This window comes from Loxodonta africana, chromosome 6, assembly GCF_030014295.1.
Source record: "Loxodonta africana isolate mLoxAfr1 chromosome 6, mLoxAfr1.hap2, whole genome shotgun sequence".
Classification (NCBI taxonomy): domain Eukaryota; kingdom Metazoa; phylum Chordata; class Mammalia; order Proboscidea; family Elephantidae; genus Loxodonta; species Loxodonta africana.
Genome location: NC_087347.1, coordinates 76,731,941 through 76,759,511, shown reverse-complemented (window position 1 = coordinate 76,759,511; position 27,571 = coordinate 76,731,941). Strand labels below are relative to the sequence as shown.

The 27,571-nt window shown below is 36.2% G+C and overlaps 1 protein-coding gene across 6 annotated transcripts in view; it reads left to right on the top strand.

The window, feature by feature from the left end:
* Positions 1–27,571, top strand: part of UBR3 (ubiquitin protein ligase E3 component n-recognin 3) — a 234,014-nt gene that overhangs the window by 155,728 nt on the left and 50,715 nt on the right. For 5 of the 6 annotated variants that reach the window (XR_010322292.1, XM_064287015.1, XM_064287014.1 and 2 more), the window contains exons 26-30: positions 2,129–2,262; positions 7,498–7,608; positions 12,035–12,247; positions 13,431–13,567; positions 19,668–19,753. Coding sequence is in view for 5 of the 6 variants with exons in the window: in XM_064287015.1 (XP_064143085.1) it covers positions 2,129–2,262; positions 7,498–7,608; positions 12,035–12,247; positions 13,431–13,567; positions 19,668–19,753 (681 nt within the window). In the remaining variant the exon portion in view is untranslated. The remainder of the gene's footprint in view (positions 1–2,128; positions 2,263–7,497; positions 7,609–12,034; positions 12,248–13,430; positions 13,568–19,667; positions 19,754–27,571) is intronic. The other variant, XM_064287016.1, reaches the window with a different exon arrangement.

Below are 27,571 nucleotides of genomic sequence, written 5' to 3'. Positions count from 1 at the left end.
CTCTGCCAGACCAGTAAGTCTGGTCTTTTTTTGTGTGAGTTTGAATTTTGTTCTACATTTTTCTCCAGCCCTGTTCGGGACACTCTATTGTGATCCCTGTCAGAACATTTGGTGGTAGCCGGGCACCATCTGGTTGTGCTGGACTCAGTTTGGTGGAGGCTCTGATAGTTATGGTCTATTAATCCTTTTAACGATCTTTCCCTTGTGCCTTTGGTTTTCTTCATTCTCCCTTGCTCCAGACGAGATGGGACCAGTGGACTTACCTTAGATGGCTGCTCTCAAGCTTTTAAGACCCCAGATGCTACTCATCAAAGTAGGATGTAGAACATTTTCCTTATAAACTATATTATGCCAGTTGAGCTAGATATCACCCGACACCATGGTCCCCAGCCCTCAGCTTAATCCCTATGGGAGTAACTTAATCCCTATGGGAGTTTTGGATATGTCTGTGAAGCTTCTTTGACTTTGCCTTGGTCAAGTCATGCTGGTTTCCTCAGTACTGTGTACTGTCTTACCCTTCACCTGGTGATTTACCTTTTTTTTTTTTTTTAATTGTGCTTTAGGTGAAAGTTTACAGCTCAAGTTAATTTCTCATACAAAAATTATACACATATTGTTATGTGACCCTAGTTGTAATTCCTATAATGTGACAGCATGTTCCCCCTTTCTACCCCGGGTTTCCTGTGTCCATTCAACCAACTCCTGTCCCCTTCTGCCTTCTTATCCTGCCTCCAGACAGAAGCTGCCCACTTAGTCTTGTGTATCTACTTGACTAAGAAGCACAGTCTTCTCGAGTTTTATTTCATGTTTTGTAGTCCAGTCTAATCTTTATCTGAAGAGTTGGCTTCAGGAATGGTTTTAGTTCTGGGTTAACAGAGAGTCTGGGGGCCATGGCTTCTGGGGTTCCTCTAGTCTCAGTCAGACCATTAAGTCTGGTCTTTTTATGTGAATTTGAGTTCTACACCCCACTTTTCTTCTGCTCTGTCAGGGACTCTGTTGTGTTCCCTGTCAGGGCAGTCATTGGTGGTAGCCGGGCACCATCTAGTTCTTCTGGTCTCAGGCTGATGGAGCCTGTGGTTTATGTGGCCCTTTTTTCTCTTGGGCTAACGTTTTCCTTGTGTCTTTGGTGTTCTTCATCCTCCTTTGCTCCAAGTGGGTTGGTTATATACTTATTTAAAAAAAGAGTGAAAACTTATGGATAGCAAGTAATATATAGAATGATACGTTTAGACTGTATCCACTTAACGCCTTTACACTTTTACTTGCTCTTCCTTACCTGAATCAGTTATGTTGATGGTTGCAAAATGATGATTTTCTATTTCCTTCATTCCTTTTATGTGGCTGACAGTCTTCTCTGTTGCTAAACTTTCCCAACCCCTGCTTTTTTTGAGTATTGCCATTGTTATTGTTGTTAGTTGCTGTCGAGTCAACTCCGACTCATGGCGACCTCCACCTCCTGTGTGCAGAGTAGAACTGTACTCCCTAGGGTTTTTCAAGGCTGTGACTTTTCAGAAGGTGGTCACCAGACCTGTTTTCTGAGGTGCCTCTTTTATTGTTTTTATGATTCAATCAATGTGTTATCTGTTACCACCATCATTCTTTTTGATACTCAAATTTTATCAAATTTGGCCAATCAGAGCTCCTTCAGGTGTTCATGACTTGCCCCATTGATGTTTAAACACTTCCTTGCTCTTCATTAACCAAAATTCCAGGCTCACATTGCACTTTTTCCCAACCCTGCTATCAGCTCTTTCTCTAAGGAGTTCTGCTTCCCTTTAGTGAGAAATGGTATGTTTAAAAAAAAAAAAAAAAAGTTTATTGATACTGGAAAGTCATTGCTTCTAGCCATTGTCAATGAACAGATTTGGGAAGTATTCATCCATCCCTCCCTCCCTCTCTCCGTCCCTCCCTCCTTCCATCCATCATGAATTCATACTCATATTTTAAAAAGTAAATATTGGCATACTTGAAGTTTATTCTGTAGCAGAAAACGAGAGCACCACTTTTTTTAGGTCTGTAAAAATAGAAAAATTAGTGTAGCTTGTTTGTGGTGAATAATTTAGCTTTTCTTGGTGAATCAGGTGTACATGTTGGTTATTTAATGAGCCCTTGTCTGGTATTTTTGTAGTTTTAGGGCAGTGCCGTGACAGCGTTGACCCAAAAAAGCTGCCGATCACTGAAGAGGAACAGATTTACCCTTGGGATACATGTGCAGCGGTTCATGACGTGAGACTTTCATTATTACAGCGCTATTTTAAAGATGTAAGTACCCTTTCATTGAGTAATATTTCTCTCTCAAAAATTGGTGGTTGTTTCCCTCTGATTAGAGTTTTATATGTTTTTCTTCTCTCAAAATGTCGTTTTGATTTGAAATCTGGAAGTTTTTAAAATAAAAACTAACATGTAGATAATTAAAACATTTGAAATCTGCTAATAAAAATTTCAGGTAATTGTGATATCTTTGTTTTAAATTTTTTTTTTTTTTTGGAGTATATGAATTCAATGGAATGATAAGCTTTAGCTCGGTAAAAACTGTTAGGTGTGGTATGAATATTATAAAGATTTTTTGCTTCCTTTTACTTTCATTTAAAGATAAATATCATTATGATGCTTTTAAGATGTTAAGTAGAAACAGATTTGATTCACATCTTCTGTGTCTCCTTGTTGTGAACTTTGTGGGTTTATGCCAGCCTTTTGCACTTAGATACTCAAGCACTCATAGGTGTCTCAAGGCTTGGAAGATAAACTATTCAGTAGCGGCAGTAGTGTTTTCTTATTTGTAGAGCTTCTGTACTACTTGTGATAGTATCAAATGGGGTTTTCTTTAACCGCTACTGATTTTTGTGTTGGCTGTTTCTTGGATTAGATAAACATCTGATAGATAATAGCTTAACATATTGAAAATACTTAAAATATAAAGTAAGGCATTATATTAAGTTAGCTGTATGAACTGACTGGATAGATTTCCAAATAGAACTTCTTTCTTGTCCATAATCCACTCATTTAAATGGAATAAATTAGAAGGATAGGTGGACGAGAGAATACTTAATGGTTGGAAACAATAACTTACTCAGTGAAGATAAGAGTCAAAGTCTGGTTCCATAATGGTCTGGCTTGAGGGGTTTCTGGAGAGGCTGATGGCCTTAGTTAGGGAGCTGTCATATAGAGTAGAAGGAGTCCTTGGCCAGAAAAACCGGGGTTTGGTCCAGTTTTGGCATTTCTCAGCAGTGTGGGCTTGGCTTAATCTCTTAAATACTCCAGGGCTTAATTTCCTTATCTGTAAAATGGGATTTATAATGGGAAACCCTTGTGGCATAACGGTTAAGAGCTACAGCTGCTAACCAAAAGGTTGGCAGTTCAAATCTACCAGGTGCTCCTTGGAACCCGTATGGGGGCAGTTCTACCTTGTCCTGTAGGGTAGCTATGAGTCGGAATCTACTCGACGGCAATGAGTTCGGGTTTTTTTGGTTTTCATATGGTAACCCACCAGATTGTGAAAATGAGATGCAGTTCCTTTAGATCATTTTGCAGGTAATAAAGGTCGATATCAGTGTAAAGTAGGTTTTTTGATATTCAGGCTCGCCCATTTAGAAGGGCTCAGGTTAGGCCTTAAAAGACATTCAGGGTTAGGTAATGAGGACCATGCTTCCATATATTTTCCAGAGGCTTTAAGATAAAATTATGGTTATTTGTAAAAAGCAGCTTGTATATATGTATATATATGTACATACACACACTTTATGCCTTCTTGCTTCTTTTAATATTTTATAGGGTACATATATTACATTATTAATCAGAGAGGCCAGTATTTTTATTTTGAAGAAAATGATGTAATTATGCTGAGTTTTGCTTTTGAAGAAAATTTGCTGCCACTTTTAGATTTTATTTTCTTTCCATAATCTTGGTTTTGATTTTATCATTTTGAAGTCACTTTAGAGGGAATGGGTTAAGATGAATTTCAAAATCAAATTAGAAAAGAAAAATAATTTGATTGCACCAGAGTATAACCTAGACCTAAGAGCATCATAATTTTGAGGGGAGAGAAAATCTAATAAAGGAGAGAAAAGGTAGGATATCTCTTTCTTGTAGCCAGAATAGGTATTCACCTCTAGAAAAGAGTCTTTAAAGGCTCTGAAGTGAAACTTGGATCTCTATTGCTATTTTTGGTATTGGTTTTACATCCCTTCAGGGGCTAGCACATGCTTTGTGTGCCGTAGATGCTCAGTGAAGTTCTTACTGAATTTCTCTATTGTAGAGTACCACACTCATAGCCATAGCTATGAGTTGGAATCGACTCCATGGCAACAGGTTTTTTTTTTTTTTTTTTTTTTAAGAGTACCGGGGTTTATGTAGCCAGTACAGACCATGCAGAGCAGAATAGTGATTATCAGTGGGTATGGATACTGATTATAGAACTAAGCTGTATAGATTTCTGCTCCCTTCAGATCAAATGCATGCATTTTACACTGTTAACATGTACAATTTTAGTCATGTAAGACAGTACATTTACTACAGAAACTGGAAGTGTTTTACTTAGAGAGAGAGAAAAACAGTAAAGGGAAGGAGCCTAGGTTTGGGAGTCAGATTTAGGTCTGAACTTGAGCTCTACCACTTACGGCTAAGTAACCTTGAAAAACTTCTTTCTTCTGTAAAAAGGGATAACACCACCTACTTATAAGGTTTTAATAAGCAAGGAGGCTGTGAAGATTAAATGTTAGGTGCCTAGCATAGTGGAGGGTACATAGCTGAAGTTCCCAAAAATGTTAGTCTTGTATTACTAGATTTTTCCTGTATTGTCTTGGCTCTACATAGGCTCAAATAAGACATCTAACAGTAAATTAAAATTATATAGACAAATGACTTATTATTTTCAGTTTGAAAAGCTAACTGCTTTTATTAAAAAGTAAGATTAATTACATTTTTTATAGTATAGTGCTAAAGAGAGCATCTTGTTCATTAACTGACTACCAACCATTCAAAAATGATCTAACACCAAAATCTGCTTCTACTTCAAGCAACTCCAAAACATACAACAGAGATGAGCAGGCCTCCTGTTGTTTTTCTGATTTATAACAGTAGAAGCCTGTTCACCTGCTGTGAGTATTTGATTTGTGCTGCTGTATATCTTTACATCTGCTGGGAAGGCATTTTGTGTTGTATAATACTTTCAACATTCGTATACTCATGAAGAGTCTTAGTTTAATATTGGACCTTTGTTTACTATCATTTAAAGATTATTTTGTCATCTTACATTATAATGTATAAAATTTCTTTACAGCTAAATAAAATTTAAAAGCTAATAATGTAAAATATGAACTTTAGCTAATAATAATGTATCAATATTGGTCCGTCAATTGTAACATGTATCACAGGAATGCAAGGTATTAATAGGAGAAATAATGTGCATTGGAGGGGATATATGGGAATTCTGCTTTCTGCACAAATTTTCTGTAAACCTAAAACTGCTCTAAAAAATAAAGTCTATTAAAAAATGTCAAGGTTAACTTAGTTAAGCTTATCAGAACACACAGATCTGATGGCTCTCGAATCTTTTCATTATCTGCTGCCACTCATGTTAGACCTGATGTCACACCCTAGCCTGGCCATCTACTTCCTACAGAGACTTACTACAGAGCCTAGAGGGTGAACTAAAGTTCAGGTTCTAATGCTGTGTGACAGAGGCCAAATGATGAAAATTCAAAGGAAGATATTTTAAAAGCAAAAATCTTAAGCCTATTTATAGGTTAAAAGAAAGAATTGACAGAGAAGTTGGAGATGTAGAGAAAGAGTAGATGAAAGCAGTTAACTTTTAAAACAAATACAAAAAGGTATGTAGTTTGTGTATATAATCTGGGTCCCTTTTTTTAATTGTATGTTAAACCTTTGTAAATATTAAGGCATGTTTTGGGGTTATTCCTTTGGCCGTATTTGCACTTTAAGATGATGTGTAAAGATGCATCATGGAGAGAAGAAATTGGTGTCAAGGAGACCAGTTAAGAAATTGCTTAAACCCTCCCTCTTCTCCCCCAAAATAATGAAGAATTGAATATAATAGTGGGAATGGAGAGGCCAAAACTATGTTATCTAGGAACTAGACTCAGTATGGTTTGGGAACTAATATTGAGGTGTGATGTAGAATGACTCTGGTTTCAAGTTGGTAACTAAATGGATTGCAGAGTTTTTAAAAAACCAAGAGAAAGAGAGAGAGAAAGGTTCATGAAGAAAATGACAAGTTAAGATTTTGATGTATTCATTTTATGTTATATGAGGGGCATCAAACTGAAAACTTCTAGTTGGCAGTTGAGTATTTGCATCTAACACTCAGGCAAAAGATCTAGTTTCGCAAGGTTGTTGAAATCACTGGGAGGATAGTTATAATGAGACAAGAGCAGCACTACGAGTAGAATCTTGAGGAACACAAACATTGAAGGGGCAAGTGAAAAAATAAGAGTCTTGAGGTTTAGGAAAGACATTTAAGTAAATAGGAGCAACACCAAGAGATGGTAGTATTATGGAAGCCAGAGGGAAATAGGAATTTCAAGAAGTTAATTAATTCAAAAAGTTGTTAATATCAAATGTCACAGAAGGATTAAGTACTGTATGTTGTTGTGACCCTATATGACAGAGTAGAACTGCTCCATAGGGTTTCCTAGGCTGTGACCTTTACAGGAGCAGATTGCCAGATCACTTCTCCTGTGGAGCTGCTGGTGGATTCGAACTGCCAACTTTTCAGTTAGCAGTGAGCACTTAGCTGCTGCACCACGAAGGCTCTTTTAAGTACCATATAACCAAACCCAAACCTACTGCCACTGAGTTAATTCTGACTCATAGCAATCCTACAGGACAGAGTAGAACTGCCCTACAGAGTTTCCGTAAATCTTTGCAGAAGCAGACTGCCACATCTTTCTCCTGTGGATTGGCTGGTGGGTTTGAACTGATGACCTTTTGGTTAGCAGTTGAGCTCTTAATCACTGCACTAGCAGGGCTCCTATTAAGTACTGTATTAAAAAAAAAAAAAAAAACCTATTGCCGTCGAGTCGATTCTGACGCATAGCAACCCTAATGGACAGAGTAGAACTGCCCCAGAGGGTTTCCAAGGAGCACCTGGTGGATTCGGACTGCCGACCTTTTGGTTAGCAGCCGAACTCAACCACTATGCCACCAGGGTTTCCAAGTGTTATAGAACAGGTAAAATAATCAGGAGCCCTGCAGTTCATACTGAAGCATGGTATATCAAGAGCTTATATTTTATGGGGTGGGAAAAGGATTAATTCATACTATTTATTCTTTTTCATTATGAGAACAGATATTTAGGAGCTGAAGCTTTATGCTATTAACAATTTTAAAAATATTACCTTAGGGCTGTCTAGTTGGGTGTTTCTTTATATCACAAAAATATGAACTCCATGTTAGTACAAAAATATAAAATCACAGAAGTTCATGTGAATATATTTAAATATGTTTGAACATATTTAACATTTTGTCTGTTTTTTTAAGAGTTCCTGTCTCTTGGCCGTATCAATTGGTTGGGAAGGAGGTGTTTATGTACAAACCTGTGGCCACACATTACATATAGATTGTCATAAATCTTACATGGAATCGTTACGGGTAAGTTGATTAGAAAAAAATTTTAAAGGTTTATGTATTTATCCAGATATTAAATCCTTTTTGCAGTTTATGTACTCCAGCTCATCCTCTTGGGTGATTTCGATGGCCATTTGAACTGTTCTGCCAATAACAGGTCACAGTTCCGTGACCTCTTTGGGGATTTTTTTTCTTTCTTTTTTTTTTTTTTGACTTCTTTTTAGCAACTTACTTCCATGACTGCAGTTTAAACTTGGCCTTTATTATTCTGTTCTACTCTAGCTCTGAAGTACTAAGCTTTAACATCCCTTCGTATCATCTTATTACATGACTGTCATTAGTGTGTCTTGTCTCAGACTTTATTGAGATCTCTTCCTTGCCACTTTGTGTTTTTTGTAGTGCATTATCTCTTTCCTAGCCTCACTTTATTCTTCTACACCCATTCTTCCATTGCCATCATTTAGTCTGCCTCTTTTTATCTTAGATTCAGGCATCTAGCCCTGCTAGAAAAAATCATACAGCTGTGTGAACTGGTACCACTACAACAAATTAATGGTCTCCAATATAGTAGTTTAGATGAAGGTCATGGGCTGTAAATTCATTGACCTATTCCCCTCGGCAGCTATTCTAAACCTTTGACTCCTCTTTGCCTAAATCCCAAAAGATCCTGTTCCTCTCACCAGATTCTGTCTCTTCCTACATAACTGAGAAAACAGTGGTTTTCTGTTACATATTACATTAGTTTCCTAACTTGTTTCTCTGTACCTTGATACATGACTGTATTCCTACCAACTCTTTCTTTTTCTATTCTTTGAGAAAATATTCTTTCTTCTGTTCAGGAATCCTCTTTTTGTCTGTGCTGTAGTGTTCTTTTCTCCTTAACACTGCTTGGATCTGTCAATAATTAACTTCTTTTTCTTATGTATCTTCAATTTTTCTGCCTCTTCTGTCCTTTCTTCTCAACTCATAAAGATGCTAAAGTTTCCTATTTAAAATTCCTTTCCTTAACCCTACATTCATTTTTAGCTTCGGTCTTCTCTTTCTCCTTCCATTCTTAGCTCAGCTTCTTAAAAGCATGGTCTACTGTATTCCCAAGTTCCTAACTCAGAAGGAGAGGAGGTCTTTTTTTTCTTTCTATCGCTCACCTTTCACATTCAGTCATTTACCAAATTCTGTTGATTCTGTCTTCTGCATGTTCTATGGGCTATATTTTACACTCACTAGTCACACTGCTGCTTTTTCGTGTGCGCCTTCTTCTCTCACCTTAATCATTATGGTTGCTTTTTTTTATTAATCTCCTTGCTTCAAGCATAAGTCATTTACTACACTAGTCTTTCTAAACGGTAAATCTGATGCCATAGATCTTTGGCTTAAAAATTCTACTCTGGCTTCCAAACTCCTTACATGGACCACAAAACAGTTTATAAAGCTGATAGAACTGTGTCCCAAAAGGATAAAGTTCACTTTTCTCTGAATGATATTCAGGGCACTCCATGAAATGGAGTTGCTTGTTCTCTAGTTTTATCTTCCATCAATTCAGCAATAATAACCTAATTAAGCACATTATACATTTTTCATACTTCCACATTCAGTCATTCATTCAACAAATATTTATTCAGTGCCTATACTGGGGATACGAGAATGACTAAAACACAGTTACTTCCCTTCAGGAGCTTACTGTATATTGAGCGAGACAAAAGATAAACAGTTACAGTAAAGACATAGTGGTGGCTTAAGGTCATGGCAGTGGAGATGGAGAGAAAGTTAAGGATTTGAGATATATTTAGGAGAAGGGTCTTCTGTACTTGGTGAGATACTGCATGTAGACATAAGCCAAAGTGAGAAATGATTATGATCATTGAGTCTCCTATTAGGTAGATAATGTTGTCAGCATTATGGTGGGGAGATGACTTAGGTCTCCCTAAGGAGGAATGAACAAAGAGTGTAGAAGGAAGAAAGTGAATGGAAAAGAGCTGATAGGATTTATTAATTAGATATTAGGGTGGGAGGAGGAGGCAGGAAGCTGAAGGAGCTGCCATGACTCTCTTCCCCCTGAGACAGGAGGTGTAGCCTTATGCTCCTAGAATAAAGGGGGCAAGAGATGTGGTTGATGGAGGGATTTGACAAATATGAAGATGGTTTGGAAAAACCTCTTAATTGAAAGTGAGTAAGAGATCATTTCCAAGGGTCTTGGAGAAATATTGACAGGCAATATTCAGGGCTCTGCTGATGTTGAAAACAATTTGTAATAAAAGGTTATTTGGTTTTTCTCTAGTAACACTCAGTTTGAGTGCAGGATTGGAGAAGGCATACAATTTCGTATGAAGGTTTTGTCAGGTGTGTATGATGAAGGGACATATGGAGTTTTTGAAGTGAATGATCCTGGAGTATAAGCAGGGTAGGAAAAGCTTTATTAAGTGGGAGAAAAATGATGGACTAAAAGAGACAGAAGTTGGTGGTTAGAATGTAAGGTGTTTGAATTTAATATTTTTAGGTGCGTAACAGTTTTGGGTGATTACAGAATAAAGGTCTAGTCATGGTAGCAGGTACTGGAGAAAAGTGAGGATCAAAGCTATAGAAGCTGATGAGGTTAAGGAGCTGAGGAACTAAGATACTAGACTGGTCATCCACATGGACACTGAAGTTGCACAGGATGATAGCAGGACGTGAAGTCGTAAGGAAAACTGATCTAGGTACCAAAGTCTTCTGTGATTGAGGGCAGTGAGTGACATTGAAAAGGAAGGGGGGGAAAAAACCAATGTGGCACCATTAATTAACATAAGCTACTAAGACAGAAGAATTCAGGAGTAATGATCTTAAGACAGCACTGGAGACTGAGGAGGATACTGAAGTGTGAGGGATGTGGGAGGATGACACCTTCTGTGAAGGTGTCAGGAAAGAACCTAATTTCAGTTATGCAAGGAAGAGGACCTAGCATTCTTTGAAATTAAGGCTATAGGGAAGTTTATCACCCAGTGTTTTTCTGTGTCCAGGACCCCTGCCCCAACCTTTTGTAAACTCTTCTTGTGTATCTTTAAAACTTAGCTCACAAGTCTTACTCTGGGAGGCCTTCTCTGTTGAATCTATATAGTATATTATCATTTATTTGTTTCTGTTTGCTTTTAGATTGTGAGTACCTTAAGAAGAAAAGATGTGTCTTAACTCTTTACTCTAGCACCTGGCACAGCATCTGATACATAGTAGAAATTTAGTAAATGTTTGTAGAGTTGGATTTAAAAGGACATAGTTTAGTGTTACATTTTTAAGGACTTGGAAAAATGTCAAAAAGTAAAAAATAGAGTTAAATTTTTAGTTAAAGTACTTGAGATGCAAGATATAGTGAAATGAGCACCAAATCAAGAATAAAGAAATGCAAGTTTATCTTGGCATTGGCAGTAACAACCTTTGTGACCACAGGCAGATAAACTCATTTTCCTCTCTGAGTCTTTTTTTTTTCCTCATTATTTTTGTCAGTTTGGTAATAGTGATCATATTATAACATTGATATGTATTGTGTTAATACATCAAAAACATATTTCAAGATAAAGAATTAATTTAGTGGCAGAATAAGAGAGAGTCTGCTGAGAAAAGAGTAACAGTGGTTAAAACTACATAGTAACAATGGCCTAAGAGAGCAAAAATGATAGGGTAGTGTCAGGCAAAAGAGAGGAACAAGGGCTGCAGCCTGAATTCCTGTGTTAAGTCCTCCAATTAGCATGTCTTAGCTACCATGTATTACAGTCTCTCCTGAACAAGAGCTTCTAAGCATACGTGCGTTGTGTCTCTAATTTAAAAATTCCGCTTTTTCTCCTCTTACTACCAGAAATGTGAAAGAAAGGGTACTAAATTAATTCCTCTCCTCACATTTATTTCCGAGTACTCTAATATTCTGAGTATTCTAGCTAAATCTTTGCCACACTCACCCAGTATACTGCATAAAGTCCAACCAGTTGTGTTAAACAGTTAACGTTATAAGATGCATCACATTTTTTATGCTTAATTTACTCTCAAAAGCTGTCTATCCTAGATCAAACAACATGGACACTGGAAGAATCTTCCCAGTAGTCATAGTTTGTAAAAACAGGAAAATGGGGTGAGAGGACAGTGACCCAATTTGATGTGGCCTGCTTATTAAAGTATTCTTTATCTTAAATCTACCTTTTAGATTGATTACATCATTGTTTGAATGTTTCATACTGAGAGACAAGTGAGATTCTTAAGCAGTTCATTGGTGAGGGCAAGTGTTAGGTAATTACTATGATGTAAGAAGTAATTTGGTAAGCCTCCTCAACAATTAAATGAGAGATTTTGTTTATTTCTTATGATATATTTTAGAGATGTCTTTTTTTTTTTTTAATGATTCATTAATTTACTATGAAATGTGATGGCATCATTTTTGTTTTCTGTAAATATGTACATCATACATCTATATGTTTATTTCATCTTTTAGAATGACCAGGTTCTTCAGGGCTTCTCAGTGGACAAAGGAGAATTCACGTGTCCTCTCTGTAGGCAGTTTGCTAACAGTGTTCTTCCTTGTTATCCTGGAACCAGTATGGAAAATAACCTTTGGCACCGTCCTAGTAACAAAAGCATACAAGATCTCATAAAGGAAGTAGAGGAGCTACAGGGACGGCCGGGAGCTTTCACAGTAAGCATCAGTGTAAGACAGATATATCCTGGTTAACTCAGCCCTGCTTTTTCGCATTCATTTCCATTCAGTTTCTAAATGACTCTGGGCCTTTACTGACATAGTAGAAGTTGCTTTTAGAGGTTTTTCTCTTCTGTTGTGGTTATCGAAAACAAAAATGAGAGTAATAGGACAAATTACTACCAAAAGCTATAGTTTGTCTGAATTATTACAGTTTTAACATACATCTTCCAGATAATGAAAACCTGTAAGCCTTGGTTATAGTTAGACTCTCTTCAAGTGTTGAAATATTTAAAAACAAAGCAAAATGAACAAACCACAATCCTGGTACATTATTATTTCTTGCAGTATAAAACACAATCTAATCTTTTGCCCATTAGCTATATTAGGATTAATAATATGTATTCACACACACAGGTGTGTGTGTGTAGTGTGAGTATGTGTGTGTGTATAGTAGAAAGATATATTGTATAATTGATTGACTATTACCTAAGTCAGCCTACTGTGGCATTTGGAATCAGTGAGCCCATCTTTTATCCTATCCAGCAGGATTTATTTATTTGATTTAAGTTCTTAAAATGTTTCATCTTCATTATAGATTTAGAATATGGTCCCTGAGAGAAGTGACAGCTGTGCCTGGTTTATGCAGTATTTGACTTTTAAAACAGAAAGTCATAGTTTAAATCTCCTTAGAAAGATTGATGTTCTGGCAATTCTCTTTTTCAAGTGAAGACTAATTTTAAAATTTGTGATTTTCTTTTTCCTTTTGTAGATCCAATTTATTATGTATTTAAGATACATTTAAAGTAAGAGATCAATTGATAATTTTCTTTAAAAGATAAACTCAAATGAAAGTCAGATTTTTTTAATAAACTTGGGAACTTTGTTGTATAATATTGTTTTAATGACACTCACTGACTTAGTTTGTATGGTTAATTAATGGTTGGATTATAGTGTTATCAACCACAATATAAAATTATGATAAAAGATCACCGAAGTAAGAGAAAATTTTTTTTATTAGTTTTATCTTTGTGCGCTCAGTCTATGTGTAGTAGATAGCTGTGTTACATCTTTTTGGACTTTTGAACTTTAATTTCTTAACGTGTTCATATGATAAAGATAAACATTCAAATATTAGACTATTATTAGAAAAAATGAATATAAATTTTATTTGTGTATTTGCATTTTTTTATAGTCAGAAACCAACTTAAGTAAAGAAATGGAATCTGTAATGAAAGATATCAAAAATACCACTCAGAAGAAATACAGAGACTATAGCAAGACCCCAAGCTCACCAGATAATGATTTTCTCTTTATGTACTCTGTTGCTAGGTGGGTATATATTCACTTATTGTTGTTGGTTTTGTTGTTTAATGAATCTTTGTTTTATTCATCATCATTTATATTTATTTAAAGAATGAATATATTTAATGTTGGTTGAAATTATGGCTATTTTAGGACCTCCAGTAGGACTATAAATGTGTGGGTTTTCTTCATTTCCTGAAGAGTTTTTATTTTAATGAAATATCAGGATCATTTTATGAGTGTTATTAAGGTTATGTGGATAAAGATATATTAATATTTTGGGACAGACATCTCCCTCAAGGTATGTGTGTATTATATATGAATGATGTTGTTCAAGTCCTGTCAAAAAGTGGTAAGATTGAGACCTAAAACATTGTCATATGTTAAAAAGTTTTATTTATGGGAAAATAGGGACAGTGAGAAGTGAAGAACTTACTTTGTTTATTTGTTTTAACTTAGTGAAAGATCTAGTACTATCCTATAAGTGGTTTAGAAAACCAGATAAAAGTAGAGGAAGCTCGAGATCAACCATGTTCTAAGACTGTATGTGTAGCTAGCAGGAGGCTCAAGAAAACAGTCCTGTGTAAATGCTTCTCCTCGTTCAGATTAGGAAGGATTAGCCTGATAGACTGAACAGGTGTTCAGTACCTAAGGAATAGTTCCAAGTAGGGATTTTAGAGAACTTAATTGAATGAAAATGGAGAACCATAAAAAAATAAATACGGGAGAAGCAGGCACAATTATGGACTTGTAAACTTATTCGACCAACACTGAAATTGTAGATCCCTGGTTATCTCTGGAAGCATATATAATATTTTGTCCAAGTAGCAGTGCAATAGGTAAGATTTCGAGAGAGAATGTGATGACGTCATTCAGCAAATTATTGGCAGTAGGACTAAAACTCGATCTCTTGAGTTGAGGTTTAGTTTTATTTCAATTACTATCCTTTTTCCTCTCCTTTGTCCAGCTTCTGTAGGTCTTATATACATGTAGTTCGTCATGGCCCTTCTCTCTGCCCTATGCCTGGAGAAGAGAGTAACAAAAGAGCAAGTGAAGTGTATGTGGTCTCTGTAACCTAGGAAAATTAGAGCCAAACTTGGAAAAATTGGCAGCAAGCAAGTGATAGATAGCTCATGATAAAGAAACATTAGTCTTTTGTCTGAGAATGCAAATACTATATATGGGTGTGTGTAAAAGGATCTAATGGATTGAGAAATAATTTTCTAGTTTTTGCATATTACTGGATTATTGCTGGAGCCCTGGTGACAAACTAGTTAAGAGCTCAGGCTGCTAACCAAAAGGTTGGCAGTTTGAATCCACCACCTGCTCCTTGGAAACTCTGTGGGGCAGTTCTACTCTGTCCTGTAGGGTGGCTATGAGTCAAAATCAACTCGACAGCACACAACAGCAACAGATGATTGTTATTTTTCCAGAATACTTTAGGGAAGATAAAAGCAGTTAATTTAATATTTTATTTCTGGAAAGTTACCAGTTATTGTATACTTTCAGTAAACTATATGTGAAAACTAAACAAAATATAATTTAATCTTGCCAGGGTTTCAGATTTTTGCAAAACTTCTGTACAGTATTATAGTTATAAAGTTAGATTGGGGTGAATATAGACCAACTCAGTTATGCTTTTTAATATGTATACATTTATGTCATCAGCTCATGAATTTATGAGTTCTGATTCTTATTACAGTTGGCTTTATGAGAAAATCCTGATTGAATGGGAGTATATATATATATGGAATTTTACTATACTTGGTAAATCAAATACTTCGATTTAAATTTAGTTCAGTGAATTTTTAGATCACAGTTTCTTGGTTTAAATATATAGAATAAAGCCTGCAATGGGAGTGGGAGACTTTTTGTATTGACACATTTTCATTTTTTTTTATTTTGTAGAGAAGTAGATAGATGTCAAATGCTTTCCTGAGGATGTAGGTAGAAAAACAGAAAATATGCTTTACACCCCATCCTTCTCTGACCCCCAATGGCAAACTCTAACATGATTTAGAAAGTGGAAGTATGTAATCCTTAAAAACCTCATTATTTTTTGGCTGGAATTACTCAGGCCATTTCAAAATTCTCACAATAAGGTTGCATGTCTCCTCTAAATTTTACTTTAGTCATTAAAAACAAAATAACAACAAAAAAAAATGGACTTAAAAATTAACAAAATCATGAATTGAAGTAAAAAGTGTGTTTTATTTTGAATAGGATGTAGTTTTCTCAAGGTAGGAAACCTGGTCTTTATACTTATTTTATACCTAACATATAACCTTATTTCATAAGTATTTATGATAGCAGAAATATTTTTTCCTAAAAGGTAGGTATTAAAATTTAGCAATATTTAAATAAAATATTTAGCAGTAAATTTACTTTTGAATTATTTAACTTTTGAATTAAAATGCATAAATATGATGATTTTTAAATGTGTAATTCCTTACAACTTGCAAATTCATTTGTATTTGGCACTAGTAATTTGAATGGACTACAACCTAGTTCTTCAGAGCTGAATTTCTCCTAGCCAACCTAGTTCTTCAGAGCTGAATTTCTCCTAGCCAAATAAGCAGATTTGTTTGTCTTCTTTAGTGAACTTAGATTTTTTGATGTTTAGGAACAAAACATCTCTAATGGGTAACTAGCTGGTAATACAATAATTGTTTTAGAGCTTTTTGGGGGGGGGGGTAGGACAGTAAACTTCTGTTTTTTATTTTATTTGTATGATGAAGGCTTGAAGGATTTTCTGAGGGTAGCAGAGGAGAAACTGTTGGAATGTTACCTTTTTGTTTGCATTAAAATTAATCAAAATCACTATATACAGGCTTTAATGTGTTTCCAAAAAGCATTCTATAGCAAATATCAGTCATTTAAATGAGTTATGGGAAGTTAATATTGGGGAAGAAAGCTTTCTTCACTTAAATACCAGTTTATTTATTTCATTATTGAGATAATGAATGACACAAATTTCAGTAAATGATTTTTCCAAAGACTTTTGGACTCAGGTTACATATAGTGTAGAGGTATTATGAGTAGTACTTGACCTGTATATAGTGAGAAACATGGAAACGAAAGAAGATGAAACATGAATAACTGAGGTGTAGATGGAGAGACATCTTTAAATCATTACTGGGTTAACTGCTCAGTAAAGTGAAGGTACTTTGCTTTATACATTAGTTGCATTATTATAAGTCTGAATTTTGTAATTATGGTAGAAATAAAAGAAATACTTGCTAAAATACCAAATTGTGAATCCTTTAAAAAAAAAGTTTTAGAAAACAAGTATTCCTCTTCTTTTTTGTCCTCTGCTGGGTTTAAGGCAATAGAAGAGTCAGCAAAAGAAAGAGAATAAACTGCAGGATTAAAGAGAATCTGAGCATTGGCTACATATCAAAACAAAGAGATGGTCAGGTCCTCAGAATTTTTTGAGCATTTTGCTGGGTACCATGAGGAATTTAGAAGCTCTAACTGAAAACTGAAATACTGTCCAGGGATTTGCAAATGTAGTTGGAGAGACAAAACTAAAATACATCGATCTATATAAAACTATATAATTTGCTTCTTAAAAATGTCATGTAGAAAAGAGAAGATAAACAAATTGAAATATGAAGTATATGGAAGTGCTTTTTTCCTGTTCCAGGAAGGCTTCTTGGAAGAGTTAGAACTTAACTGAGTCTTGTATGATCCAGGCTGTGGTTTGGATGATGAATTTTTTTTCTTTGAGAAAAACTGAGTAACTAGCTCAAGGTTCAGGCCTTGAGCCCAGGTCTTTTTGTAAAGTCCTTGCTAGTTCCACTATACTATTATATTTGTGTGTGTGTATTAGTTAAAATTATAGCTCTAAAAATAGAAGTTGTTGCCAAATGAGGATAGAAGGAAGGAGCAGACTTTGGTCATGTAAAAAAAAAATATTGCAGCACAGTTGGAGGAGTTTTTTTATGGATATATTTCAGTGGCCTGCATGGTCATTGTTAGCCACCATCAGATGGCCCCTGACTCATGGTGACCCCATAATCAAGATAGGCCTTTATTTTTATAAGGGAAACAGTCTTTCTCATCATTCTTTCAAAATGCCTACATTTCCTTCTTTTTTTTCTTCCAAACTTATTTGAATATTTTTGTGTTAGAAAATTTGTTCTTTACTCTAGCAAGTATCAAGTTAATGGTCCAATTTGATGTAAACAAATAAGATTGGTGGTGAGGGCCTCTAACATTGATTTTTTAAAGGGTAGGTATCATTGTATGGTATTAACACTTTGGATAGGTAGTTTTTGTTCTTTAACTTAGAAGGAATGTTGTGCAGGAGATCTCACCATGACCTGAAATAATTAATTAGATTTAGTGCCTTTTTTTCCAAGTATTCTTTAAAATCAAATTCTTGGTGAAACGTTTGTCATTTCTTAAAGTACTTTATGTTGTGGTTGAATTAATGGGATTGTTATTGTATTAATATTTTAATGAATATTTTTGCAAACTGGTGAAATAAAAGTTGACATTCTGGTTCAGACATTCATTTGTAAGAATCGTTTGTGTTTCTGGTTAGCTCATTTAAAAGTACTACCTAGGAAATTTTAGTTTTTATAAGAGAATATAGCCATTAATTTTTTTCTACAGATTAGGTAACAGAAGATTGTGAAAACAAAATATATTGATCTCATTTATATTCCCTTGATGAAGGAACACATGCTGGTCTCCGCTCGCTTTCTGTCCACTAATATGAAATCCTTGTCCCTGCTTCCTTGCTGGTAGGTTTTTAGAAGTTCAGTGAGCAATGCAAATCGCCTGAAGGGTGGAAAATTCCCTTGTCACACAGATGCCCTTATCAGCAGCAACCAGATGGAGCTCTGAGCAGGAACATTATCAGTGTTAAATTGCTTTTTTTCCCCTGACTAGACTAGATTAGAGAGGATTAAAGCATTCCTTTAGAAATGGGTGGCAAATGCTACAGATGTGGGAATATTAATATTTTTAACAGTTTGTGTTTATAAATAAATACATGAAAATATAATCAAAAACGGCTCAAAACATTTTGTTTTAAATAAAAGAGGTTAATGTTTTTTCTTGAATTCAGTTGCAAAGAGTAAGCTTGAAATTTGCAGTATTTTTAAAGGAGGGATATCATCTCGCTATTAGCGTTCAATGCATGTCTTGAGTATAAAGTAGTTAATTCAATTTTTTTTAAATAATGTTTTACTGTGTTTTCGGTGAAAGTTTACACAGCAAATTAGGTTACCATTTGACAGTTTCTACACAAACTGTTCAGTAGTTGATTCAGTTTTAGCTGTAAAAAATGAAGGTGTGTTTATTAATACTCTTGAAGTAAAATACAGTTTAAATTATCACTTAAAATTTTAATTTGTTATTTGGGCATAACTAATTGGCTATCTTACTATTAACTGTTTTTGGGTAAATCTTTAGATTCTGCATTTGATTCTTGAAATGTCTGTTTACTAATTATTGCCATTGTATAAGCTAATAATTGCTGAATATGTTGCGATTTTAGGTCATATAAACAATACTGATGTGTAACAATGTCAATAGTTACAGTGTATTTTAATAAAACTGTAATTTTAGGAGCCCGTAAAAGACACAGCTTTTAATTATATGTGTTGTTTATAGCCACTTTGATAATAGTGATTTTGTTTCTTAATACTGATTTAAAGTTACCATCAAAGCTCCAGTGAGCAATACAATTTTCTGATAGAAAAATTGGTATGCATTTCTGTTTTATATGATAGTAACTACTGACTCAGTGGCTGACAGTTACAGTATAAATTCTTTCATCATATTCATATTGCAGGTTTATGAAATATGTTGCAGTTTCTTTTCTTGAGGCCTAGTTTTTAGTATTTGCCATCAGTTGGGACATTGCAAGAATTACACTGTGATGTGTGCAATTTTTTGCAGGTACAAATATGAACATATAAGTGAGGATGGATAAGCTGCTTCCTTTTTTATTTCTAAATATCACGTAAATATGATTATTATATTGTATAAACTGTGCTTTTGCAAATAATGAAGTTGAAGAAATCTATTAGGTCGATTCAAGCATGTCAATGAAAAATTAAAAAGCATTGATTCAGCTTAATGACTGAAATATATTTTAATGCTTTACTTACAGAACCAATTTGGAGCTTGAATTAATTCATCGAGGAGGCAATTTGTGTTCAGGTGGTGCAAGCACAGCTGGCAAAAGGTCTTGTTTGAGTAAGTGCTAAATTCTGTTTTAGTTCTAATTGTGTCATTTCAAAAGCGCATACAGGCAAAGTGGTCTTTTAGTGTATTTTCAAATACATTTTATCTTATATATGATCAGTTTCAATGGTGTTATATACTTTAAATGGTTAATCTTATATTTAGAAGAATCACATGAGTATTTATGAGTCGGAATTGACTCGACAGGACAGGGTTTGGTTTGGTTTTATGCTGTGATTGGAGTCCTGCTGGTGCAGAGGCCATGGGTTTAGATTTTTGGAATAGCTTATTATTGGCCCCTAATCAATGGTGTTGAAATATTACCTAGTAAGAAATATTACCTGTATTGCTAATTATGGGAAATAAAACTTGTTTAAAATACATAATATATTCTTTTGTAATATGAACATATACCCTTAAAATACTAAATACTAATAATACGTTTTGGTTTTATAACAAAATAGATATATTATTATTTTGTTGTTGCCATCAAGTCATTTATGACTCATGGTGACCCCATGCGTGCAGAGTAGAACTGTTCCATAGAGTTTTCAAGGCTATGACCTTTCAGAAGCAGATTGCCAGACATGTCTTCTGAGTTGCCTCTGGATGGGTTTGAACCACCAACCTTTTGGCTAGTAGTTTGCACCACCCCACTGCCCTATATTATTTTTAAAAGGTATATATATGTAATTTTGGGTTGACCTCAAGATTGTATACAACATAAAGGCACAAACTTACATAAAATTCCAACAGAGTTATTTTTAGGGTCTTAATAGTTATATTAAATTTTAATATTTTGGAATGTTACTTGATTCCTACAAATTTAAGATTTTAGAAGTCACTTTTTACTGAGGATTTAGTATTTGTTCATCTCTTAATGTATGCCTCTAATCCCTGTTTATACTTAGTGATTTAGTGGTCTGTTTTAAAGGAAAAGTTGTTGCTACTTAGGAGTTTTAAATTCTAGTCTGTTTAAATCATTAGATCCTATAATTTCAGTTATAGAAAATATTCTTTCTTAATTTTTTCTTAATTGCTATTTTGCATTGACTGAGAGTATTTCAGAAATTGTTATATTGGGAGGTATCTAGAGTTAGCCAGTGAGGGACCCTGGTGGTGCAGTGGTTAAAGTGCTTGACTGCTAACCAAAAGGTTGGTAGTTTGAACCCACCAGCCACTCTGTGGGAGAAAGATGTGGCAGTCTACTACCATAAGGACTTACAGCCTTGGAAACCCTATGGGGCAGTTTTGCTTAGTCCTATAGGGTCGCTATGAGTTGGAATTGGCTCAATGGCAGTGGGTTTTTGGGGGTTCGAGTTAGCCAAACTGCAAAGTCTGAAAGCACAGTCTTAAAGATTGCCCTAACTCCTGACACCAACTTCAAGTTTAGGGGTTTCTCAAAACCACCCTCAGATTGAATCATTGCTAAAAGGACTCAGAGAACTCACTGAGAGCTATTATTATTAAAAGGGTACATTAAAATCAGCCAAGGGAGGAGACACATAGGGCAGAGTCTGAGAGAGTTCCAGACACAAAGCTTCCATTGTCCTCAGCATGTGTTACTCTCTTAGAATTGATGTGTGACAATATGCACCAAGTATTGCCAACCAGGGAAGCTCACTTGAGCTTCACTGTCCAGAGTTTTTATTAGAACTTCATTGCGTAGGCATGATTGATTGATCGCCCACATGGTTGAATTCAGTTCCCAGCCCTCTTCCTCCTCTAGAGGTCAAGCTGGTACCACAATAACTCACCATGAATACAAAGACACCCCTATCACTTTGGAAATTGCAAAGTTTGTAGATTACCTCCCAGGAACTGGGGACAAAGTCTATACTTCCTGGGCAAAGCCCAAATTCTTTACTACACAGAAGTATTTAGTAAATGGATTACAGTTTTTTGTTCAAAAAATCCACTTCCCTTTTTTTTTTTACTGAGGTACTTAAACTTATCCAGAGACTTGTAAAGGATGGATCTATCCAGAATCTTGAACATATTAATAAAATTCTGCTGGACACCACTTCAGCTGTCAGCCCCACCCCAACTCACTTTAGTGAATTAGAGAGTATAGAAAAGGTCATAAAGAGTTCATCCTAAATATAAATTAATAGTGGTTTTGGTTTTCACATGACTTATTATTGTTCAATTATTTATTATTTATACTAATATTTATAAAAAACAGCTCTGTAATTCATGAATATAGAATGTATTGTTTCTTGTATAAAATCCTACTATTTTGCATGTGTATAAACTTAACCGACTTATTACTTTCTCAGGCTACAAGCAATCTATGAAACCTAACATAAGTTGACATCCAGGACTTAAACTGAATGATACTATATAGGATCTCAGATCAGATATCTGTCTCTCTATTTTTTTTTTTTAGTCTTCCAATGAAACTTTAATGGTATTATTAAGCAAAAATTTGTCCTTTTCTCTAGGGAATCCCCATATGTATTTCCTTTTCTCATCTGTCTCCATCACCTTTTAAATTTCTTGTTTTTTTAAAATGTCTTTTTTTCCCCCTGTAATATCTTTGGGGAAAGAGAGTGAGAAAATGCATAAAGATAAGGGAACTTTTATTTACTCATTCTAAGAACACCACATTTTTGGAATACTGTTCCATCATAACTTCTGGGTGAAACTGAAGATTAGTCTAATCAGGAAAACATTTAATAAACTTAGCATGGAGAGGACTGAGTCACGCCAGATATGTAATTATGGACACACAGACACAGAAAGAAAGATTTTTCTTTCTACAAGAACAAAAGCAGAAGATACTACTGCCCAAATTTATACTGAGAAATCAAATAAGATTGAAGTAGAATAATGCTATTTGACACCTACATCTTCAAACAAGTTTTTCAAGTGTTCAGGTAAAGTTAGTAGGTCCCAATCAAAATAAAAATTAGTTCAGCTAGCATCATACTATGGTATTTTAATAATACCTTAAATTTGTAGTTTTAAAGTTTGTAAAGTATTTGCACATAAATTATCTTACTTAATCTTTGGAATGACCTTGTGAAATAGGTATTATCTCTTTTTCATTGAAAAGGAAACTGAAGTTCAGAGTGATTGACTTGCCAAGTCACACAGCTAGAAAATGTCAGAGCTTGCACTTGAACCCAGCACTTCTGATTCTAAATTCAGTTATGTAAGACATACTCCCTGCCCTTATGTGTCATGAAGGTTGCAAAACTTTAAGAACTTTCTGTTCATCCATGGGCTTAGTCAAAGGTATCTTGCTGCACACTGTTGCCTTGGGATCTTTCCAGCTCTGCTTTACTAAACTTTCTGTTATCTTGTCTGTTTTCTTTTTCTAACCCTTTACTGTAAATTCTATTTTTGTTTTGGGCCACTCTTTTAGACCATTTCTGAAGTCCTGATTCCTTCTTCATAGATACCACTAAAACAAACAAACAAAAAAAAACCAAACCTGTTGCTGTCAAGTCGATTCTGACTCATAGTGACCCTATAGGACAGAGTACAGGTGCCGCATAGAGTTTCCAGGAAGCGCCTGGCAGATTTTGGTTAGCAGCTGGTTAACCACTACACCGCCAGGGTTTCCAGATACCACTTAGTTCTCTTTGTTCCCTACCAGTTTGCTGGTTGTTTTCCCCTTGTTCCTGTTGCGGACCATCTGTATCTGCTTCCACATATAGCTCTGTTGATTTCTAAGTCAGAGATCTAGACCCTTTGATTATCCAGGAGGGATAATCAGTCGTTAAGGACCTCGAGATCAGCAAATAAGACTAATGCTAGATAATTTACTATAAGACAAAAAGTGTTCTACAGAGAAGTATAGGAGATTTGGAGGTTTGGAATCATATTTAGCAGGTAGAATCTGAAGCTTTTGGTGAATTCACATGGCATTTGAACAAGACTTTGAAAGATAATTGAGATTTAGAGTTTTTGTTACAAATAGCTATATACACTGATAAGTACCACCAACTTGGTTAGCAACTTATGTAGGACAAAGCAGATACAGAAGTTGAAGGCATAACTTTTTATTAAGAAAGTGTTTTTTTAAAATGATTCATTTACTTTCTTCATTCAAGTGATTTGACAGTAGGTATGAAACTCAATAGATTTCAGTAGAGTTAATAGGCTTTCAACACTTTTTTAATTTTTTTTTTTTTTGTGCTTTAAGTGAAAGTATACGAATCAAGTCAGTCTCTCATACAAAAATTTATATACACCTTGCTATATACTCCTAATGGATATTATCCTATCACTGACAGCATTGCACTTCAGGATAGATCTTGAAACGTTCTTTTTGGTGATGAATGCAACACCATTCCTCTTCGAGTTGTCATTCCCAGCATAGTAGACTATATGATTATCCAATTCAAAATGGCCAATACCAGTCCATTTCAGCTCACTAATGCCACCATACCTATTTAATCTGTATGCTGAACAAATAATCTGAGAAGCTGGACTATATGAAGAAGAACGGGGCATCAGGATTGGAGGAAGACTCATTAACAACCTGCATTATGCAGATGACAGAACCTTGCTTGCTGAAAGTGAAGAGGACTTGAAGCACGTACTAATGAAGATCAAAGACCACAGCCTTCAGTATGGATTGCACCTCAACATAAAGAAAACAAAAATCCTCACAACTGGACCCATGAGCAACATCATGATAAACGGAGAAAAGATTGAAGTTGTCAAGGATTTCATTTTACTTGGACTCCACAATCAACAGCCATGGAAGCAGCAGTCAAGAAATGAAAAGATGCATTGCATTGGGCAAATCTGCTGCAAAGGACCTCTTCAAAGTGTTGAAGAGCAAAGATGTCACCCTGAAGACTAAGGTGCGCCTGACCCAAGCCATGGTATTTTCAATCACATCATATGCATGTGAAAGCTGAACAATGAATAAGGAAGACCCAAGAAGAGTTGACGCCTTTGAATTGTGGTGTTGGTAAAGAATACTGAATATACTATGGACTGCCAAAAGAACGAACAAATCTGTCTTAGAAGAAGTACAACCAGAATGCTCCTTAGAAGCAAGGATGGCAAGACTGTGTCTTACATACTTTGGACATTTTGTCAGGAGGGATCAGTCCCTGGAGAAGGACATCATGCTTGGCAGAGTACAGGGTCAGCAGAAAAGAGGAAGACCCTCAACGAGGTGGACTGACACAGTGGCTGCAACAATGAGCTCAAGCACATCAAGCATAACAGCGATTGTACGAATGGCACAGGACTGGGCAGTGTTCCGTTCTATTGTGCATAGGGTCGCTGTGAGTGGGAACTGACTCAACGGCACCTAACAACAACATATACTCCTAGTTGCTCTCCCCACAGTAGGACAGCACACTCGTTCTCTCCACTCTCTATTTTCATGTCCATTCAGTCAGCCTCTGACCCCCTCTGCCCTCTCATCTCCCCACCAGACAGGAGCCACCAACATAGTTCCATGCCTCTACCTAATCCAAGAAGCTCACCCCTCAGCAGTATCATTTTCTATTCCAGAGTCCAGTCCAATCCCTGTCTGAAGAGTTGGCTTTGGGAATGGTTCCCCTGTCTTGGGCTCACAGAAGGTCTGGGGACCATGACCTCCGGGGTCGTTCTAGTCTCAGTCAGACCATTAATTCTGGTCTTTTTTTGAGAATTTGAGATCTGCATCCCACTGCTCTCCTGCTCCCTCAGGGGTTCTCTGTTGTGTTCCTTGTCAGGGCAGTCATCGGTTGTAGCCAGGCACCATCTAACTCTTCTGGTCTCAGGCTGATGAAGTCACAGGTTTATGTGGCCTGTTCTGTCTCTTGGGCTCATAATTCCCTTATGTCTTTGGTGTTCTTCATTCTCCTTTGGTCCAGGCGGGTTGAGACCAATTGATGCATCTTAGATGGTCTCTTGCTAGCATTTAAGACCCCAGACGCCACTCTCCAAAGTGGGATGCAGAATGTTTTCTCTTTTTTGGCTTTAACAAAAAAGAAATTTATTTTGTCACAGTTTAGGATGCTAGAAGTCTGAATTCATTTTACTCTGTCCTGTAGGGTTGCTATGAGTCAGAATCGACTCGACGGCACTGGGTTTGGTTTTTTGGTTTTTATAGGGGAAGGGACACCCTGGTGGCATAGTGGTTAAATGCTGCAGGTCAGCAGTTTGAATCTGCCAGGTGCTCCTTGGAAACCCTAAGGGACAGTTCTGCTCTGTCATGTAGGGTTGCTATGAGTTGGAACCGACTCGACAGCAGTGGGTTTGGTTTTGGTATAGGGGAAGGCTTCCTCTTTTGGCTATAGGGGAAGGCCTTTTTGTCTTTTCAGCGTCTATTCCTTGGAGAGCTCAGGGGGTATTGCTTTTATGTTTACCCAACTCTATTTGCTTTGCTGCTTGCTCAATCTGTTCTTTTTTTTAATTTGTATTGTGCTTTAAGTGAAAGTTTACAAATCAAGTCAGTCTCTCACACAAAAACTTATATATACCTTGCTACATACTCCCCATACATACTCCCAATTCCTCTCCTCCAAATGAGACAGCCCGCTTCCTCCCTCCACTCACTTTTTTTATGTCCACTTCGCCAGCTTTTAACCGCCTCTACCCTCTCATCTCCCCTCCAGGGAGGAGATGCCAACATAGCTTCAAGTGTCCACCTGATCCAAGAAGCTCACTCCACACCAGCATCCCTCTCCAACCCATTGCCCAGTCCAATGCCTGTCTGAAGAGTTGGCTTTGGGAATGGTTCCTCTCCTGGGCCAACAGAAGGTGTGGGAGCCATGACCACCAGGGTCCTTCTAGTCTCAGTCAGAAGATTAAGTTTGGTCTTTTTACAAGAATTTGGGGTCTGCATCCCACAGCTGTCCTGCTCCCTCAGGGGTTATCTGGTGTGTTCCCTGTCAGGGCAGTCATCGCTTGTAGCCAGGCACCATCTAGCTCTTCTGGTTTCAGGCTGATGTAGTCTCTCGTTTATGTGGCCCCTTCTGTCTCTTGGGCTCGTAATTACCTTGTGTCCTTGGTGTTCTTCATTCTCCTTTGATCCAGGTGGGTTGAGACCAATTGACGTATCTTAGATGGCTGCTTGCTAGCTTTTAAGACCCCAGAAGCCTCTCTCCATGGTAGTATGCAGAATGTTTTCTTAATAGATTTTATAATGCCAATTGACTTAGATGTCCCCTGAAACCATGGTCCCCAAACCCCTGCCCCTGCTACGCTGGCCTTTGAAGCGTTCAGTTTATTCAGGAAATTTCTTTGCTTTTGGTTTAGTCCAATTGTGCTGACCTCGCCTATATTGTGTGTTGTCTTTCCCTTCATATAAAACAGTTCTTGTGTACTAGCTCACTAGGGAATACCCCTCTCCATCCCTCCTCCCCGCTCTTGTAACCATCAAAGAATGTTTTCTTCACTGTTTAAACTCTGCCTTCCAGATTCCTCCATGTTATGAAATGTTTCACAGATTCATCATTGTCCTTTATTGCTGCAAAATTCTAACATTATAAATATCTTTAGGATAGCTCTCCTAAAGATTATTAGTAATTATTATAATGATCAAAATGCATAAATAACTGTAGAAATGTGGAAATTGCCTTCTGAGTTCAGTAGGCTGTCAGGTTTGATTGTTAAAAGCAGATTTTGTAGTATCTGGAAATATTTTTTCTTCTGGCAAGCAAGTTAACTTGAGTCTCACAGTTTTTTAGGGCCAACGTGAAAGATATTTGTGTAGTGGACAAAGCAACACCAAAGGAAGAGTCAATAGGGTTAGATTTTTGGTCTGGCATGTGCTTAGGCAAAACATTTGATGCTTTTGGCTTCAGTTTCCTGAGCTATAAAATTAGTAGATTAGACTGGATCATCTATTTCCTGACAGACGTTCATGATGGT